This window comes from Canis lupus, chromosome 14, assembly GCF_003254725.2.
Source record: "Canis lupus dingo isolate Sandy chromosome 14, ASM325472v2, whole genome shotgun sequence".
In the NCBI taxonomy this organism is placed as follows: domain Eukaryota; kingdom Metazoa; phylum Chordata; class Mammalia; order Carnivora; family Canidae; genus Canis; species Canis lupus.
The window spans coordinates 30,157,208-30,177,497 of NC_064256.1; the positions used below are offsets into that span (position 1 = coordinate 30,157,208).

At 37.3% G+C, this 20,290-nt stretch overlaps 1 protein-coding gene and 1 long non-coding RNA gene across 2 annotated transcripts in view; one reads left to right on the plus strand and one right to left on the minus strand.

Moving 5' to 3' along the window:
- Positions 1-3,395, minus strand: part of MEOX2 (mesenchyme homeobox 2) — a 65,318-nt gene extending 61,923 nt beyond the window's left edge. The window contains exon 1 of the mRNA XM_025464254.3: positions 2,432-3,395. Coding sequence (XP_025320039.1) covers positions 2,432-2,945 — 514 coding nt within the window. The 5' untranslated portion in view covers positions 2,946-3,395. The remainder of the gene's footprint in view (positions 1-2,431) is intronic.
- Positions 3,396-4,964: 1,569 nt separating this feature from the next.
- The window catches only part of LOC112670506 (uncharacterized), a 28,361-nt gene continuing 13,035 nt past the window's right edge, over positions 4,965-20,290 (plus strand). The window contains exons 1-2 of the long non-coding RNA XR_003142977.3: positions 4,965-5,154; positions 5,716-5,778. This is a non-coding gene — a long non-coding RNA (uncharacterized LOC112670506). The remainder of the gene's footprint in view (positions 5,155-5,715; positions 5,779-20,290) is intronic.

A 20,290-nucleotide genomic window follows, 5' to 3' on the forward strand; every position in this document is an offset into this window, starting at 1 on the left:
GCAATGAGAGATATATGTGTTAATAATATGCCAGAATTATGTGATCTTCTACATTGCTTTAGTTTCTGCTAGATCAGGATGCCTTTATAATTCTATGAAATGAAATAACTGTAAACATAAATATGGAAGACCAATTGAAATATCACAGGAGAAAGATATCTTGAACCTAAATCTATCGAAAAATCTAACAAATATTAACTCAAATAGTGAAATTACCCAATTAAATTTATGAGTATACATATATTTAACTGGAACCCATTGTGATATTTCCTTTTAGTTAGTCAAAGTGTTCTTTAAAAATATCCTACCATGAATAGAAAACTCTCACTCTAACTTCCCAGTGATTCTAACCTTGGTGATGACTAATTATATTTCCCACTCAAGATCAATTGATTAATACTTTATGTAGCAGATGCAAATTTTGTATTTGTTTTTCCAGTACTCTAATTAGTTTCAACATGTAAATATAAACTAATTTTGCTATATGGTCATTTTCCACCAAAAGAGAATAGCACTATTAGTATAACCAGTTTTCTTAAGAAATTTGTTATCAAAATACTTTAAGGGAAGCAGTTCTTGGGTCTCACTTTTTTTGTTTCCCCCTAACCAAAATAGTATGTGCCTATATGAAAATCCAATTTCCCCTAAGAAGCTTAGGTGCATTGATTCAGTCCAGGAAGGAAAAGAAACAGTCCATCATAGGTTTTTCACTGCTGAAAGTAAAATGAACAGTAAGAGCCTCTGTTAATCGCAAAAATGGACCGACCAACCTGAACTGGGATCTGCTTCCAAAAAAGTTACATTGATATCAAATGCTGAGCCCAGGAAATGGAACACTGTATTTTAAGAGATTTTTTTTTTTTTTTTTTTTTTTTTTTTTTTTTAAGAAATGAAGATGGAAACCTTAGTGCTACGGTTAACCTTTCAACTCTGTCTTAAAAGTTTCGCTTATAGTTAGTAAAAACCGTTAAACGTGAATAATACTGCTGGTAACTTTCTTAGATATCAACTAATTTGTGATGGAGCATAAAAAGTTCACCCTTGACCTTGGAAAGTAAAAGTTAGATTTTAAGTGTGTGATAGAAGAATCCATCTCTTACTAACGCTGAAGAACAACTGATACCATTGTTGCAGAAGAACACGAGATACGCAGCTCAATCATTGCCATTTACGTGGGATCTTACCTAAAGCATTATGAAAAACAAACATCTTCCAATCCTTCGCATCAATACCTGTCATTGCCTTCTAGGACTGTTAAACCAATTCCACAAAAGAAGAAAAATGTGTAAATATTATATTAAACAAATGACACTTTCCAAAAGGGATGGAACGCAGGGCACGCTGTAGCTACAGAAGAAAATCCACAAGTCCCTTAATTGTAAAGTATCTCTTAACAATTGGACGATGATACAGATTGTGAAGGGCTTTAAGGAGTTGCTTGGAAAGCTTTAGTGTCTGGGATTGCTACAATTTACTTGGCAGTCTGCGCATTCAAGCATCTGCATTTAGTAAGGTTCGCTTTTGCGTGGCCACTCAAGTTATCCCCACATAGATCAGCGCCTCCTGCGCGCACCCTCGAATACCAGCCTTAAGCACGTAGAGAACCAGCACTACCCCGGCTGCTGTTTGTTTCCAAATACTTGCCTCCAATAATACTCAACAGAAAGATATTTTACTTTCCACTTTGAAACTCAGATTCCCTATTTAGATTAGCACCACACGAATACAACTACTATTAAAAATCGTTTTTTTTTTTTCCGCAAGAGTCTGAGCATGTATTTATTTACCGTTCTTTGACACATTCCTTAAAATCCTCTGAATTCCTAGATTGTCTCCTTCCCCAAGAAAGGGATTTTTTTTCTTTTTTTTTACCATTTGGAATAGGGTGCTATTTAAAGAACTCTGAAATCAGAATAAAAAAAAAAAAACTAAAACTTTTTTTTTTTCTCATACGTTCTGCCAAGTTCCACTGCAAGTTCCAAATATTGTGCAATAATTTGGAAATCCAGTTAACGATGGGAAAAATCGAGCCAGTCGGAGTCGGGAACTTGCAAGGGAAGAGTCAAGGAGCGGCACCCGCACGCACGCCCAGCGGACGCCGCAACCCCGGGTGCGCTCCCCTCCCCACCGCTCAGATGGAAGGTCACGCTTTGCAATCGATTTCACGTACTGTCACTTGTCCTTTTTTCTTAACCCTCTGGTAAACTAGTTTGAACCTTGGAGAGCTTATCGCTGTTGGCTGCAGTGTTGCCCTTGGACAGAAACACGTGCCCCCAAATAACAGGACCAAAGCAGCCCCCGCCGAATTTGGCGGCGCGGAGCCAGAGAGGGCGAGACGCGTACCCTATTCCCCGCCGCCTCACTGTAGCGCCAGAAGCTTCTCTGTCCTTTCCCCGCCCCCTTTCGCCGACCGTGCCCGGTGCGCTCTTACCTGAGCTATCACTTTTCCTTTTGCCGCCACTTCTCTTCTCCGCCTCCGCGGGTGACAGCGCCTGGCGGCCGTAGTCTCCTGGCGCGCACGCGGCCCCGGTCGGGGTGCTGGAGCCCAAGCTGGAAGAATTGGAACACAGGACCGGCGGGCTGCTCCCCAGCTCCGGGGGCCCTCCCGAATCCGGCTGGAGGCAGAGGCTGTGACGAGCCGCGCTCGGGGGGGAGGACATCTGCGGAAGGTGCCAGTTGGTTTGCAGAGCTTGGTGCTGCTGCTGCTGGTGGTGGTGGTGGTGGTGATGGTGGTGGTGGTGGTGCCCCCTGTGATGCTGGCTGGCAAACATGCCCTCCTCGTTGGGGTATCCCGCGATTATGCAAGACGAGGAAGAAGTGGAGAGCTCGGGGTAGGACATATGGTCAGATCTTCCATGGAGGGCGAGAGAGGACTGGGAAAACGGGTGCAAGCCTTGCGCGGTGGCGTGAGGGCTGCGCAGGCAGCCAAAGAGCGGGTGTTCCATAGCATGCACGTCTCAGGTTCCAGGCAGAAGACTTCACGATGGTTCCGAACGCTACCACCCTCTGTCACTTTTCACTGGAAACCGTGTGTTTTCCCCCTCCCAAACAAATTTTACCCGCCGTTTCTGCAGAGCTCGGATAATCCCGGTCCGGAGCCCTAGCGGCCAGTCTCCTTTACATATAAACACTCGGACCTGGAGAAGCTTCCCTTCGAGCTACTCAGATGTCAAGAGTAGGAGAGGTTGAAGCCAAAAGAAGGTGGTCCCAGAGAACTGCGTTCAGGGGGAAACGGCTCTGAGAGGTTATAAATAGAGTGTAATGTGAGCTGGGGGCTGGCTCAGGAGCCCGGAGCTGACCACATGCAAACTCCCTCCAAAACTCCCGCTCAGTCTGCGCCACGCGCTCCCAGTTCCACTTCCTATCTCCGGCTGGACGTGCGCACTGCGTCCACGCCCGCCCGCCCTTGCCAGCAGCCCAGGCTGCGAGCCGCGCGCCTGGCGCCTGAGCCCGGCCCGAGCCCGAGCCCGAGCCCGAGCCCGAGCCCCAGCCGCGCGGACAGCGGCTCTCCCCGCCCGCCGGGCCGCCAAGGTGCCCTCCGCGCCCGCCCGCGCACGCCAGCCCCAACTCTGCACCCACCGCCCGACCCGCTCACTTCTCTTGTCACTGCCACTCGGGCGCTGTCACCTGCGGGAAAGCTCGGGGTACGCCCGGCTCTTGGGCTCGAAAGGGGAAGTAGGATTACGGAAAAAAAAAAAAAAAAAAAAAAAAAAAGATTAGTTTGGCGCGCGCTCAGACAAGTTTTTCAAACTCTGCATCGACTCGTGCCCAGGGCGCAGCGGCGCGTCTAGCTTTTCGCAGCTGTTTTCTCCGTCCGGGTGGGTGGTTACCGCGCTCGGACCCGGCATCCGAGGTTTCTGGGAAGTGCCCCGCGGGTAGGAAAAGGGCCATTCTCAGCGCCGAAAAGAGAGAGACCTGCTGGGGTGCGGGGGACAAAAGCGTGGGGGCAGCAACAGTTGCAAGATGTCCCGAGACGCTGGCATCCTCACCTGCGGTGCCAGGTGGGGGTCTTTCTTCTCTTCCTATCTGAATATGCCTTTCCTGCTTTGCACAACGTCCTTGCCCTTGCTTTCCTGGTCCACGTCAAATTCCTAGCCATTTGTCAACCCAAAACTTTTCGGGCAGGAAAACCCGAAGCGCTATCGCCGTGGTGACATGTGATGCGGTATCTTGCAAGCACATTTCCAGTCTTTCCCCTCAGGAGTCAGCTCATGTCCCCTCGTCTCCCTCCAGAAATTCACCTTCTCTTCCGCTCGAAAATAAATCAACTAATGGCACTGCTTCTGGCTCCCCCTTCCACCCCACCCCCCCCCGCGCCTGCCGCCATGGTCCCATTTACAGGGCAAATATTACACTTCGATAACCCCCAAAGTTCACCGAAGCTGGGTGCTGCTTCAGATCTCCCTGGTTCCGCTCTCGCATCATACAAAATTAGTTAGAAGACTTGCCGTCAGTGAATCAGTGAGTAGGCGCGGCGGCTGGGCTTTAACACTGCCACTTGCTTGAGGGGTGACACTGTCTGCTGGGGGCACAGTCGTTTACACAAGGCAAGCGAGCCGCACTGAATGAGCTACAGAAACAGTCAAGTCCTGTCTGGGACGGTTCGCATCAGAAGATTGGCGCTCACCTATGCCGCCCAGGACCACAAACATGCCACCAGCAGTGTAGCCCCGTTATTTTCATTGTCTCACGTGTCCAGAGGATGGGGACCAGGTCTTTGAAGTTGTTAATGGGATTAATGAGGACAGCAAACCGGGCCAGCCATCTGGTTTGAATTAGGAAAAAGTATTGATTAATCTTTGAGAAGTGTCCCCAAGGCAGAAACTTTCCCTCAACTAGTCCCTTCAGGTTTCAGCCTATCTCCCTGGTCTTTTAAGCCCCACTGCTGAATAGTGGCCTCTCAATAAACCTTTACATCCGTGTGAAAGTTCGAATTGTTTTCCATTGCTTAGAGGTGGGATGGGGTGGGGGTGATCAGGAATTCTGAGATTTGTAAGCGCTGCTTTCTTTAACGGAAATTGAGCCCTATTTTGAGGGAAATTAGTTTTGCAGACTTCGTTAAAAAAAAAAAAAAAAAAAGCTAAAACTTTTGTTCACCAGCTGCTCAGCTTTTCAGTCTGGGTCTGAGCTGGAACCTGCTGCAAGCTTTTGACGGTAAGACTTTCTTTGCCGATATGTTTTGGGAATCTAATATTGTTTTAGACTTCGAAAGGGGGTGTTCTTCAGGTTGCACGTTTCTAAGGGTTTTAAGCACTCCCAGGATGGCGTCCAGGGCTTAGATCTTAAGAATGTTTCTTCCTGCCACTCCCCACGCCCTTGGCTCTTTAAGGAAAAAAAAAAAAAAAAAAAAAAAAAAAAAAAAAAAGGAGGGGGTATATTCTTCTAATATGGTCGGAATATTTTTTGAATTTTCATTGTGTTTATGGTTTCAATATGTGCTGATATTAAAAGTTGAAGTACAAAGAGCAACACTAAACTTCCCAAACTTGAGCAGCTCCTCTATAGGGATTATGGGTGAATGCATTAAAAGCTTTATCCAAAGAGAAATTTAGGCAACCACCTCCATAAACAGTAACCAGAAATATTTACATAATATAATGCTGTCTACTAAAAGCATTGTGGAAAAAGTCAGACAAGGCTAACTTAAAGATATACTAGATCTACAAAGATCAACAGAAAACATCCATAAAGGTCCCCTTTTGGTTTGCATTACAGTGGTTTAGAGGGAGCAAAGCAACTGAGAAATGAATGGATTTGAATTTAACCAGTGTGCTTCAGGTAACTAGCAACTAACAAACACAAACTTTTCATCTCCAGGAGCTGTCAATTCTTGTTGAACCTGCCCAGTGATTGTGCTGGTTTTTTCTCACTTACTGTGTCAGATGTTAACAACATGTCCAGAAATTTCTCTACAACCTGCCTCAGTCAGCCTCTAGAACTATGGGGGCTAGAAGTCTGGGAAAGCTAGAAAAGATTGGAAAAAGGAGTCTCTTTGAAAAGCACACAATTAAAACAAAGCTAGCAGGAAAGGTCTTTCTAATTGAAGACCCAAAATACACAATATCAATACAAGTGATGGAAGTCTAGATTTCTAATAGAAAGCATAATACAAGGAAAATATTATTTGAAAAAGTGTGATTCAAGGAAGAAAGACAGTCTTGATGCACTCAAGAATTAAATATTACTTTATTTTCTCTAAATTTCCAAATATATATTATTCCATAAAGTTTTTTTTTCAAAATTTTCATTTCCTTGAATATTTGGAATAAGAAAAAATACTGATTTTTATTCTCTAGGCCATAGAAAAAAAATTTTAACATCGTAACAACAGGAAAAAAGTCCTAACATTTCCTAAAACAGCTACTTCAGTGTCTACATCTTTCACCCGATATTGAAAGATGCCTTTTAATATTTAATGACTAATTATATTAAGAATGGTAAATTTTTCAGAATTTATAGAATTTTAGTGGCTTTCATTTTAAACTATAAATAGTATAGTGTTTATCCTGTATTAAATAATATACTTGAATCTTCCCGAGGAACATTCTATTACTACAAATATTTCATGCGATGTTTTGATATCAAGCAGCACATTGTAACAAGAGCTTGAGTGTATGAATAATGTAAGCTACTAATCTTTTCTAGAAAACATAATCAAAACTATTTAAAGCGTGTCCTAGGCTCGTTAAATTTGGTAAATGTGTAGATCTATTATTCCTTTTGCTTAACAAAATGATATTCAATAGTAAAGGCAGAGACTCTTTTGAGTTAAGATTTGTTTATTTTAAAGAGACTATAACTTAAATTAAGCAATCTGAAAAATTTGTTTAAATTTTAAGAATTATGATGCTTAAGAGTTGCCATCCTTGTGTACATTTGTGACGTGAGGTATGATGGGAAAAATATTTAAAATTAAGTATGATCTTTAGCTACAGATATTATAAACTTTGCCTTGCATTTTATCTGCCAGACAGATTTATCTTGGTAGCATATAGTTAGGATATATGGATTTAAGTTTGGAAAGTTAAACTAAAGTTGGAATTTGTTTCTGAAAGTTTTGTTATAGAAAAATATTTTTTCTGCTATATTTCTCCAAGAAATAGGAGTTATGCCTTTCTGTTGATTCTTCTGAAATAAAAAATTTTGAAAATGTATTAAAATATGCTAAATAGCCAATAGTAAGTTATGTGATTTATGATGCACTCCATGTTTAAAAACTAAGGAACTGCCTTTCTTCAGGAATTATGCATTTTAATATTTCAGGAGCAATCTTGGTATGGCTAATGCATGTTATTTGGTGACTCTATATACTTTTACTGATTTTAAAGTAAGTTGCTATTTTTATGTAACACTAATTCGTGCTTTCACAATAAAATTTGTTATGTTTCTACATAACTAAATGAATACTTAAACATTACTTCAAGAAAGTGTAAAGTGATACCCAATATTCTGTTTTCCTAATTTCTGTCTCTTCCTACATAGTTGTATGATTTCTTTCCGAAATTTGTAGTTTTCTTCGAGTATCATAGAATAAATAATGTTCAGAAAACTGGCAAGAAATATAGATTATGACTGATTAAATTTATAAAATGTAATTAAAAGTTCAAAATATATGCAGTCTTTCATTATTCCAATTCCTTAACACATATATTTTATGAAATTCCAATTACCTTTTTGTGTATAGTAGGGAGTGTTAAAATTAAGAGACACTGACTACCTTCTCAAGCTTCAAAAACTTCTAAATGAACTTCCTTTTGTCTACTTGTTTTAAAATCAGAATTTTTAACAATTTCCCTATAATGCACAAGGGAAATAGTCAGTTTCTACATTTTCATTTGCATTCACCTTGTATGTTCTTTTTGTTGATAAATGTATGCATCTCAAATTGCCCCCTGCACATATCTACCTGTAAGAAGTAAAGGCACACTAATGCAAGACAGTTCCATAATGAAATGCTATATATTACATTATATATTCTATACCATCAAACTTATAAGCATTAAATTTCTACCCAGAATTTAAGGGAAATAAACCATTTATTTCTCCCATGTCATAAAAAGCAACATTATACTTTTAAGTGGACTGAATTTAGAACAAGTTCATAAATCTTGGAGAAAAAAAAATTCAATCAAAACTAAACACAGGAATTATAGGTAAAACTTTAGTCTTCTGTTTTAAATTTTCCAACTTGAAGAGTTTACCATGACTAATGTAATTTTGGCACTATGGTAGGTTATTTTTATGTGTTTTTATTTTTCATGCTTCATCAATTTGTAGCATGTTTTATTCTTAAAGTGGTTCTTTCATTTTGAGCTTGGGTTTATGATTTGAATCACTAAAAATCTCTGTTTTAGCTTGTTGGTATAGCTCTCCCAAAATATTTAATTGCACACTCCAGTTTTATATGATTCTGACTCAGCAAAGAACCACCAGCTGCCTTTGATATCAATGCTTTTATTTGTAGGAATAAAGGAAAAATGTTGTGTATTTGTGTACCAAACAAAATAGAAATTTAAGGCAAAACACATGATCTCTTATAACAAAATATTTCAAGAGTTTAATATTAGTACCTTGATAAACTCAGATGTATAAAAGATTTTGAGAATAGGGAGACTTTTTGATCAAAATGAGAATGAAAACGATTAAATGACAACTATCTGCTTATGTCTCATTTGTCTAAGGAATTCGATGACATAAATACAAAATAGGCCACGGGAAAACCAGAAGAAGGTATGTAGTAGATAAGTCAGAGAAATAAAACAAGCCAAAATACATGAAAAATAGTTCTATATTTCATAATATAAGCATATAATTCATAAGCCATGTACCCTTATGATAATGGTGAAAAGATCCCAGGTACATGTTTTAGTTTAATTGGAATTTAAAAAAAAAAAACTAGTAATCACAAAAGTTTTTGTTTAAATATATATACACACATATCTAGCATTTTTTGATAAAAGAAATACTAACAAAATACTGTTATTCTGAGAAACATTTCCAAGTAATCACATACATATAATGTGAAAGTTAGGTAAAGATGAGGTCAATGCCTGGACATGTGCAGGCTACTGAGTGTCTAAAATTCTGAATCACTGCTTTCTTGTCTTACAAATCTGTAACCTGAAACTCATTGTAGTCAATTTTTTCCTAAATTTTATTTATTTTTAGGGGATGATTTCTGCTAAGTTGGGGTAACAGTATATGTGACGAGAATAAAGCAGTTTTCAAAAGCTTTCAGTGGCTGAGAAAAAAAGAAAAAAAAGAAAAAGAAACCTATTGGGCCAACTGCATCTTAGAACACTTCAAAGTACAAGTGATTCCAATAGAATCAAACACTAACCAGAACCCAGAAGGAGTATCAGTTCTGAGCCCAAGGGCCCGGCATAAGGCAATTACTCATACCATCAGTTAACAGTTGTTTTCACCAACTAAGGAGACCTGTGATCAGAGCGATGCTTTCTCTATGTTACATAAGAATGTATAAATACTAGATGAAACTTCTTCAACACAGTGACCGCAGAAGATTCTTTCCTCCTACTTGGCCTATTCATTTTGCACGATCCTTGCCTAATAATCTCAGAGTAGCGGGAATCACCTTCGTCCAACTCCATGTTTCTAACGACTAATTCTTGAGGGATAAATAACAAACAGGGAAACAGAGCTGTGACTAAAAAAGTCAAAAACAATCCTGGAATACGTTATGATAAATACAGTAAAACTTAATTACTGATCTTGAAAGTAAGCTACACAGTAATGGGAAACCTGACAGTTCTTTCCTCTAATTTATAGCATTTGTAGTGATCTGCAGCAGCATTTCTGCAAATAATTTATTAAAGATAATTATATGTACTGGCTACAGGGAGGTTCATGTTTCTATGAAGACATAAAGTCAATTTAAATAAATTTCACCCATAATCAAATACAGTAACACCTCTACTTATTGCAAATAACTTTAATATTTCCCTGATGTAGTAAATACAAAGAAAAAAATGGTACAGTTTTGACTTTTCAGGATAATTGTTACATTTTGCTTCATAACAGTTCTCATCTGTGCATCAGCATTACCTGTCAATAGCTTATGAAATGCCTGTATTCTCCCAAGTTTTGTTCTTAGTCAAAATTTATATCCTATACTGTCCAAGTGAAAAGCTGAGTCCCTTTGGATTTTTAAGATCAGATTTCCAAATATGTGGCATATCATCATCTCATAGGCTTTGCCAAAGCAGATACCCACGTGGCAACACTTGGAATTGTTCTTTCAGGCCCAAAGATAAATACATAATTAGAAAACTCTGTAAAAATCTCCACTGTCTCATGTGTGGTGACAGAGCTGAATGAGTGTCTTTTAAAAAGACATAAAGAAGCACACAGAAGCTAGTAAATGTTACACTCTGCAAATATAAAGTTGTTGAATTAGCTGTTGGTGTTCCTCTTTCTGAAATAATATTAAAGACTTGCCAATCCATGTGCAGTTCCTTATGTAGAGTCATTTAAAAAAATAGTTAGCAGATGCCATTATCATCTGGCATTTGTGACCAAATGTAATATAGACATGGTTAAAACAAAAAAGTGGGTAAGGTTCCTTGCACTGTACTGCCAAATCCAGTGATCAAATATGGCTATATCCTACTTCAGATTAAAAGGCCCATGTCAGTCTCTCTCTAAATGACATCACTGCCAACTCAGTTGCTCAAGTTAGAAGAACCCACCCCCCAAAAGCACCTCCCTTTCTACTCTTCCCCAATATGCAATTAATCATCAAGTAGAATAGTCTCGATTCTGCTTTAATATTCATTAAATCCATCCTTCTCTCCATCACCAATGCCACTGCTTTAATTGGGGCCCTCACCTTTCTTGCTTGGATTACACAGGACTCCCAGTTGTACTCTGCTTGCCTTGTGCACTCCTCCATCTCCAGAGGCAGGAGGGAGAATTGGTTTGAACCTTAGCTCTGTCACTTTCTGTGAGTGCATTAATTTACTAATGCAAGAGAATATTATAATGAATAAATGACAATGTTGTGAGTGTACCTAAAAAGATGCCTAACAAAATGTGGAATAAAGGTACATCATGTGGCTGTTGAGCATTTGCAATATAACTTTTCCAAATATATGCTTTAAGATTAAAAGACTATATGTGAAATTAATAGTTTTATCCTGATTGCAATTAAAATAATTGTTGGATACACTGGACTAAATAAAGTACGTTACTGAAGTTAATTTTCTTTCTACTTTTTAAATGTAGCTACTAGAACATTTAAAATTACACATGGGGCTTGCACTGTATTTCTCTTGGATAGCACTGATCTAGAGGATGCCACTTAAATTTTTCTCTCATTCCCAACCCCCTTGCAAATAGGTACCAAATTACATATGTATCTGTCAAAATGATGTAGGGTTTGAAATATCTCTGTAAGTTGAACCTCTTGACCCCATGATTAGGAGCTTCACAATGTGATACAACACATGGAAACCTCCCGAACAAAATCTCAAGGAAACACAGGAAATTCCTGGAGTGGCAAAACATCCTATTTGAAGACATTCAGTTATTCCTTTGTGCATCAGGAGTATCATTATTAACCAACTGTTGATAAGCTTGAAAGAGTTCATTTAGCAACAGTCTTTACAAAGAAAGAAGAGCCATGTGTATTATTCAAGATGGACTAGATGAGGTTGTTACAATGTGTTAACCTCTATCTCTTAAACCTTTACAATAGTTCTTATTCCTACAAATTCTGATACAAGATGGTGGGCTCTCCACGCAGCAACTGATTTTGTGAATTAGTCACCTCAATATGTTTCTCCAAAATACCACAGCAGGGAAAAGAGATGTAGAGGGTTACACACGTGGTCTTACATACTTTGATGCAGAGGTGATATATATCAATAGTTTGTAGGTCAGAACCAAGCCTAGTATACCTATAAGGGGACTGAGAAATAACCTAAAGCACACAGCTATTTTGTGAGCAGTAAATGTTTCTGCTGTATCAGGCATTATCAAACTTCAGTTTGCTCCTAATAGGCCTAATTCACTCGACCAAACAATATATTCCTGGAGTCTTCTTGGCATCTTATGTGTCTGGCACAGAGTAAACACTCAATAATTATACTCAACAGAGCACTTAGAGCTGCAAGTTTCACTTTATCAGTAGGCTTTAGTGCCCATCGAGCTGCTATCAAAAAAGTCTATCTGTTATATAACTTCAAAGAAAATTTAACTGATAAATGTTCAGCCCAGCTTCAGTTTTTGTTTTGTTTTGTATATTTTTGCTTTGATTTTTGCACTGGAACGGAGAGATCTCTTCCTAGTTTTCATTAGAATTAGAACATTTGTGTCCATATGTAGTGAAAATGGTTCAAATTCTTTGGGGGAATTTGCCTTCAAATGTCTATAGTCATATTGTGACACAAATCTTTGTGTAAATGAGATTCATTTGCTGTCAAATACTGTATTTTCAATCAATACTGTCCATTCTATAATGGCTCACAGCACAGACTTTGAATATGACACCTTGGGTTTCTTTGGTTTTGTCACTTAATAGCACTTTGATCACACCAAGACTAAGGTTTGCTTACCTAGGTTTTTTTTTTACCTAGGTTTCCTCATCTCTAAATAAAGATGTTTCTATAGTTTCAGACTGACAAATGATATAAACTAGAAAATCAACCTAAGTCTAGTAAGTATGTCTATAAATAACAAATATTATTATAATTTTTATTATCATCAAGTCTTGAGGATCTTATACTATCTAAAAAGGAGTTCCTGTAAAAAAAATTTGAGAGTATTTACTTATATCTAGCCATTCATTCCACTTTTCCTCCAATTTATACTCTAATGATATCTCATGACATCTTATCCCAGAAAAAAATTCCATAAATGTCTGTTGAATGAGTAAAAAATGTTCTAATGATAATTGTAACTTAATTATCTCAACATTTTATATTTAATGATCAAATGTTCAGGCTGTACATTTTTCACTTGACTTTTCTATTTGCTCCAAAATATGATTTAAAAAAAAACCTGTTCATCATATAAAACTTATACTGGGATGAGTGACAAAAACTCTTCATTATGGCCAAAGGACTATTAATTTCTAAGGAAGAAGCTACATGATATTGCTTAACTAGTACGCTGAAATTAATTTATAGTAGCATTTGATACCTTTTATTTTAGGCTCTACTGGATCTAAATTTGTTTCAGAGATAATGAATATTTCTTTAATAAGAAATGCTTAGTAGCACAATAACAACTGAATTAATCTTACCTTCAATTCTATTGAAATATGTAATTCCCTCAACTCCAAACAATAAAACATAATAGCAATAAAATATCCCTGAAACAAATAACATCCTAGGACTTAAAATTTAATATCTTTGTATATAACTGATGCTTGATTCAAATATGTAGTATATATAAATTAGGCTAAAAGCTAATTGTTACATAGGTAATGTTCAGATACTGCTATATCATCTATACCTGAATAATATGAGATAGCTATAGTAGATAAATATGAACCCTATCTTATTATTCTGATTAAAATACATATTATTGTAGAACTGAATCTCTTCCTAATCTCAGAAAGGTTTTGTGGTGATTTATAGCAAAATCTGACATAACAAGATAATTTCACATAAAGATACGAAAACTTTCTAGAGTGGTCAATATTATCAGATAAGTTCTCTTAAAAAAAAAAGGAAATTTGTTACAGAAATACAACTCTGTAAAGTGACCGGTAAGAAGCACAGAAGTTATGACAAATACAGGTAAAGAGGCCCTGGTACACCTGCTTAATGTTTTCTCTTCTCCTCACAAGTGTGTGTGTGGTACCTACAAAGAAACAAAGGGTTCTAGAGACACAGTCTGAAAACCACTCATCTTTAATATATACAACCGGTCTGATAAAATGGCCCTTGAAATGCCACACCTGTGTTTCCTTGGTCCATTAATTTATTCGATAGGCATATTCCTGGGCAAATATTTGAGCCACATTACTTGCTTTATTTTAGTTTTCAAATTTCTAGTTATTAATCCTTCAGATTTTCTAATTTTTTAAAAAAGATATAAGATCATATTGTCAAAAACTATATGTGTAGAAGTATTTTTAGTGAAGAATATTCTAATTTAATAATCCTGTATTTATCAAGAATACAGTTAGAAAAAAACAGCTATGTGAGAAACATCTCCATAAGGTATCAACAGCATATACTATTTAATGGAATCCAAAAAGGACCTCATTGTGATAAGCACCGGGTATTACATGTCAGCGATGAGTCATGATTGATGAGTCATAATTGTTACTTCTGAAACTAGTATTATAATACATGTTAACTAGAATTTAAATAAAAACTTGAAACAAACAAATAAAAGGATCTGATCTGTATAGAATTCAGTGCTAGGAAACCATATTATCAGATAGGAAAAGGAGAAAGGACACACATTGCTAAATCATAAAGGAAGAATATATATGATCAAGAAATATAAAATACTGCATGCTTACCTATAATGAACATGCAAGTTAAAGAAGATAGCATTTTCCACCTACCAAAATGACAAAGTTTAAAAAACAAATTGGTGGGACGCCTGGGTGGCTCAGTGGTTGAGCATCTGCCTTCGGCCCAGGAAGTGATCCTGGAGCCCCAGGATCAAGTTCCACATTGGGCTCCCTGCAGGGAGCCTGCTTCTCCTCCCTCTGCCTATGTCTCTGCCACTCTCTGTGTCTCTCATGAATAAATAAATAAAATCTTAAAAAAAAAAAACCAAATTGGTTACTGTGATAAGGATTTAGGAAAGTAATACATCTCATACACTACTGGTATGCATATAGTTAAAACAGCCAAGACGAAATTAGCAATACATAAAAGATTAACTTTTGATTCTATAATTCCAGATGAATATATTCAAAGTTAATTCAGAATTTTTATAATCAGATATATCAAAAAGTTTGTGTATAACCAAGTCTCTGAAATAATATTTGTTGTATTGAAAATATATATCAAAAAATAAAAATTCATTAAACACTTTATGGCAAATCATTATGATAAATACAGTGCAAGTATTAAAAATTATGTTGTAGGGGCAACTGGGTGACTCAGTGGTTTAGCGGGTCTGCCTTTGGCTCAGGTTGTGATCCTGGGGTTCTGGGATCAAGTCCCGCATCAGGCTCCTTGTGGGGAGCCTACTTCTCTCTACATATGTTTCTGCCCCTCTCTCAGTGTCTCACATGAATAAATAAAATCTTCAAAAAAAAAGCTGTTTTATAATATTGTGTAATGAATATATATCAATTTTAAAATCAAGAAAACATTTTTATTTCTCTACAAGTAAAAGGTGTCCTGTGAAGTAGAAAAAGCCTTTGTGGTTTGAATAAACCATATGTGTGTTAAATAATTCCATTATGTATAGACATACTCATCACAAAATTATTGATTGGCTGGTAGTTTATGTCAAATGCACTGATTATCTTTGCTATATCTTTGCCTTAAAAACTACTACTCAGATTGGCTGGGTGGCTTAATCAGTTAATAGGCTGCCTTTGGCCCAAGTCATGATCCCTGGGTTCTGGGATCGAGCCCCGCATGGGGCTTCCTACTCAGTGGGGAGTCTCCTTCTCCCTCTCCCATTCCCTCTGCTATGCTCTCTTGCTCTCTCTCAAATAAAATCTTTAATATATATATATATTTTTTAACTATTTCTCTAAGTAACATCCATTGCTCCAAAACTGTATTATTGTGGTATCCCCAATTTGCAACTTATCTGAAACCAAAACAAATGTAAAAGATCCAAATGTCTTCCTACACGGTATGGTGAAGCATATGGAGTGCATCCACCTAAGGCTCAGAGTTCACACTGGAGGCTTAGCAGTATCTGGAGTACAAACTAAAGTTTGTCTTGGACAAATAAAGACCTTAATTTAGGTTTTAGTTACCATACATTTAAAACCGATTCTTCTCCCATGTATGAAAGTAGAGATTGGGTGAGGGAATGTTTTTGGGGGGAGGGCAGGCAATGGCAAACTTTAATCTTTAGTGAAGGTAAGAACAGAAGGTGTTTTCATATTAAGGTATAACAAGAAAAACTTCAGGGCATCATGTGACACTATCTTCCAAGCAGTGTGAGTTGCTACAGTGTTAAAGCAGAAGTTTACAGTTTCAATGTCTTGAGATTTTCACACAGAAACTACAGAGTTCAAACCCTTACCTTTTCTTCTGTTGATATCATTTTGGAAAATATGTTAACTAACAATGCAAATATAGCACATTCAAATGTCTAACATATAACCAAAGTTCTCTTTCCTTACTTGATACTGAGCACGTTGAACAAGAAAACACAGTTTAACATTCACTGGCAGTAAGAAACATCCTCTCTCTCTCACCTTCTTCCTTATTCTCCTCTCTCTAGCTCATGACTTAGATAATATTATTGGTATCTTTAATATAAAATACCCTTGGCATTATCAGAGCTTAAACCATGGTTTAATGCCGTGAAATGTAAAATTAAAAACAAAGCTTAGAGTTGTAAGAGACTTTAGAGCTCATCTAGTACAATCCTCTTTTTTTAAAGATACGAAGGCTATTGACATCTGACAACTTATGAATGACCAATAAAATTCTAAATTAAATTAGTAATTTGTTAAATTAGTAATTTGTTTAATATCAGAGAGCCAACAAATCTGGTATTATATTTCAAAGCAACACTGATGTTTGCTGTTATTTCATTATTATCCATCTCAAACTCTCATCAAGGATCTAAAGAGGTCTCTCTCACTCCTAGTTACATATATTACATATATTGCTTAGCTGTGGAGGGAGAACTATGAATACAAATGGCATTCATAAATATAGGAATTCACAAAACCTAGTTGGATGTCCCTCAAAAATGTTAGCACAGTTTTTTATTTTCCAAAATTCCTTACTGAGGTATAACATATATTTTTAAAAGTGGGCATGGTTATATTTTGATGAGAAAATTGTTCTAAGAATTTCTTTAACAGACCCAATATAGTTCTCTAGCCTATAATGTACACATGGAAAAACAAGAAATTTACCAAATGAATTGCTCATTATTCATTGTGACTTTTTCACCAAATACCACCAGATGTATATCCAGCCGGGCCACAAGTGGCAAAGTAACTCCTTGTTTGGTGCTTGCCTTTGCTAAGGACTTTGGTATAACTACGGTCCTCTCAAAACTGTGATGTCACTTAGAATTGACACCATAATCAAGTTCATATATAAGGGTACATGTATACATTACCTATCTAATGTGTCTATAAAAGGAATTTTATCTGAGAATAATAAAAGTGTAATTATTGAAGCACCTGCAACATATCACTTATCATTGATACAAATGCCCCAAATTGTCTTCCACCCCACTGCTATTACGGCATGCACATTTTATTTTTAAGTGCTCATTTTTGGGGGGCACCTGGGTGACTCAGTTAGATCTCTGACTCTTGATTTAGACTCAGGTCATGATCTCAGGGTCCTGGGATTGAGACAGCATCAGGCTCTGTGCTCAGCGGGGGATATGCCTGAGGATTCTCTCTCCTCTCCATCTGCCCCTCTCCTCATTAGCACTCTCTCTCTTTAGAGTGAATAAATCTTTTTAAAAAAATTTTAAAAAGAATGCACATTTTTAATGTGTATTTTTCAGCTGAAGAATTTTAAAGCAAAATTTGTTTTATATTTAATTACAAAGTTAATTCTATTAATAATTTGACTCAGAATTTCTAAGTGGTCTCGGTTACTACATGTTTACATCTTTTTTTAAAGATTTATTTATTTGAGACAGAGAGAGAGAAAGAGAATGAATGGGTGTGGAGGAGTACAGGAAGAGGGAGAGAGAAACACGAGCTGATTCTGCACTAAGCATGACCCTGAGATCAGACCTGAGCTGAAACCAAGAGTAAGATGCTTAACAACTGTGCCACTCACGTGTAACATGCTTATACCCTGAAAGAACTAATCTGAAGATTGAAAAAAGTAGACTGCCCTAATTCATACCAAAATGTATGCACGAAATACTAATATTTTATTGTCCCCTTAAATTCTTAAAAGGTCGTTCTTCTGTTTTGTATAACCAAGGCCAACTAAAAGTAACTGTCCATAAAAGCCTCCTTACAAATATATATTAGTGAGGCACTATTATGATTTATACTTAAGGAAGGTTAATAGAAAGTGTTTTCCATTGGCTATAAATTATTATATCAAAGCCCTATCATGTATTAAAGCATCAACATTCTTTTTTTTTTTTTTGCATCAACATTCTTATACTCTAAGAGAACATTTTAATTCATGTTAAAATAAATCTTACATAAGTAAGCACTTTAGTATAAACATAATTAACATGCATACAGGGAGGGTTTGTCCCATGATACCTACTGGATGTATACTTTTTTTATTGTTAAATTATAAAACTGATAGGTTTGTGGGAAAAACTATGGCTTAAGGGAGAAGAGGTTCAAGATTCCAGAGCAAAATGTGTGCTAGATGGAGAAAAAGCATACCATTTTATTTCCCTGATAAATGTCAGCAGTGTTCCTCTCTTTTTATTTTGACTTATATTGCTCCCATTCAAAAAATTTATTATATTTGACAAATCATAGCTGTGGTAATAGTTTGTTTTGTTTTTAATATACATGACACAATTATGGGAATATCTGGCTCTAAAATAGGCCATGTATTTCAACCTTCATAGGTCAGATATGGCTTGGGTCCAAAGTTGACAGCAATAAATTTATGCAGTAATTTGCTATCAGTTCAGCATTTATAAAGGTGGTGTCAAGAATATGAATATAAACCGCTTATTTATTTTTAAAAATTAACATTATGCTGATAATAAGATTTCACCGAAGATTTGAACAAGTGTGACATTTAAGTACATGTTCTACATAGGCTGTAGAATTAGACAACCCAAGGATTGAATTTCTACTCCACCATTTAACATCAAATGATCTTGGAAAGGGAACTTGACTTCTTTGAGCCTCAATTTCTTTTCTGTAAATAAAACAATTGTAGTTAGGATTAAATGAGATTGAGCACATACAAGATTTGCACAGTACTTGGTACTGTACAAAGGATTTTATTATTTTATTTTTATTTTTTTAAGAGAGAGCCAAGTGAGTGGAGTGGGGTGGGCAGAGGGAGGGGAAGAGGAAGAGAAAGAATCTTAATACGAGGAGGGCACTTGATGGGATGGACACAGGGTGTTATACTATATGTTGGCAAATTGAACTTCAATAAAAACAAAACAAAACAAGAAAAGAATATTAATCTCCAAGCCAAGCTCAGAGCCCAACACAACACAAGCTCAGAGTCCAAAAGAATCATGAACTGAGCAGAAATTAAGGGTTGGATGCTTAACTGAGGCACCCAGGCACCCCTGGTACAAGATTTTAAAAGTATTTCTTTTTTTTTTTAAAGATTTATTTACTTTTTATTTTATTTTTTCAATGATAGTCACAGAGAGAGAGAGAGAGAGAGAGAGAGGCAGAGACACAGGCAGAGGGAGAAGCAGGCTCCATGCACCGGGAGCCCGATGTGGGATTCGATCCCAGGTCTCCAGGATCGCGCCCTGGGCCAAAGGCAGGTGCCAAACCGCTGCGCCACCCAGGGATCCCAGAATATTTTTTCTATTTCAGGCACTTCAAATTAGACTGAAGTGATATTTGCATTTTTAATTTTTTTTTTTTTTTAGATCTTATTTATTTATGAGAGACACTGAGAGAGGCAGAGACACAGGCAGAGGGAGAAGCAGGCTCCATGCACTGAGCCTGATGTGGGACTCAATCCTGGGACTCCAGGATCATGCCCTGAGCTGAAGGCAGGCACTTAACCACTGAGCCACCCAAGCATCCCAATATTTGCATTTTTAAGACTCCAGTGGCTCCAGTATATAAGAACGCATGGATGGCGAAGCATGTATTAAGAGTATAAATGTATTAGTGCAAATGTATTCCTAGGTTGCCATAACAAATTATCACGAATTGAGTAGTTTAAAACAATTTATTGTTTATTTATTCTCTCACAACAGTCCAAAAACAAGGTACAGCAGGGCCATGCTCCTTCTGAGAATACTAGGGAAGGTTTCTTTTTTGCTTCTCCCTACCCTTTGGTGGGTTACCAGCAATGCGTGGAGTTCTTTGGCTGCAGGTGCATCATCCCTGCTCCATCATTATCTGACCTTGTTCACTGTGGTTTTTTTCTTATAAGGACACCAGTTATATTGGACTTAGAGCCCACTCTAATCTAATATGACCTCATTTTAACCAATAACATCTGTAAATATCCTA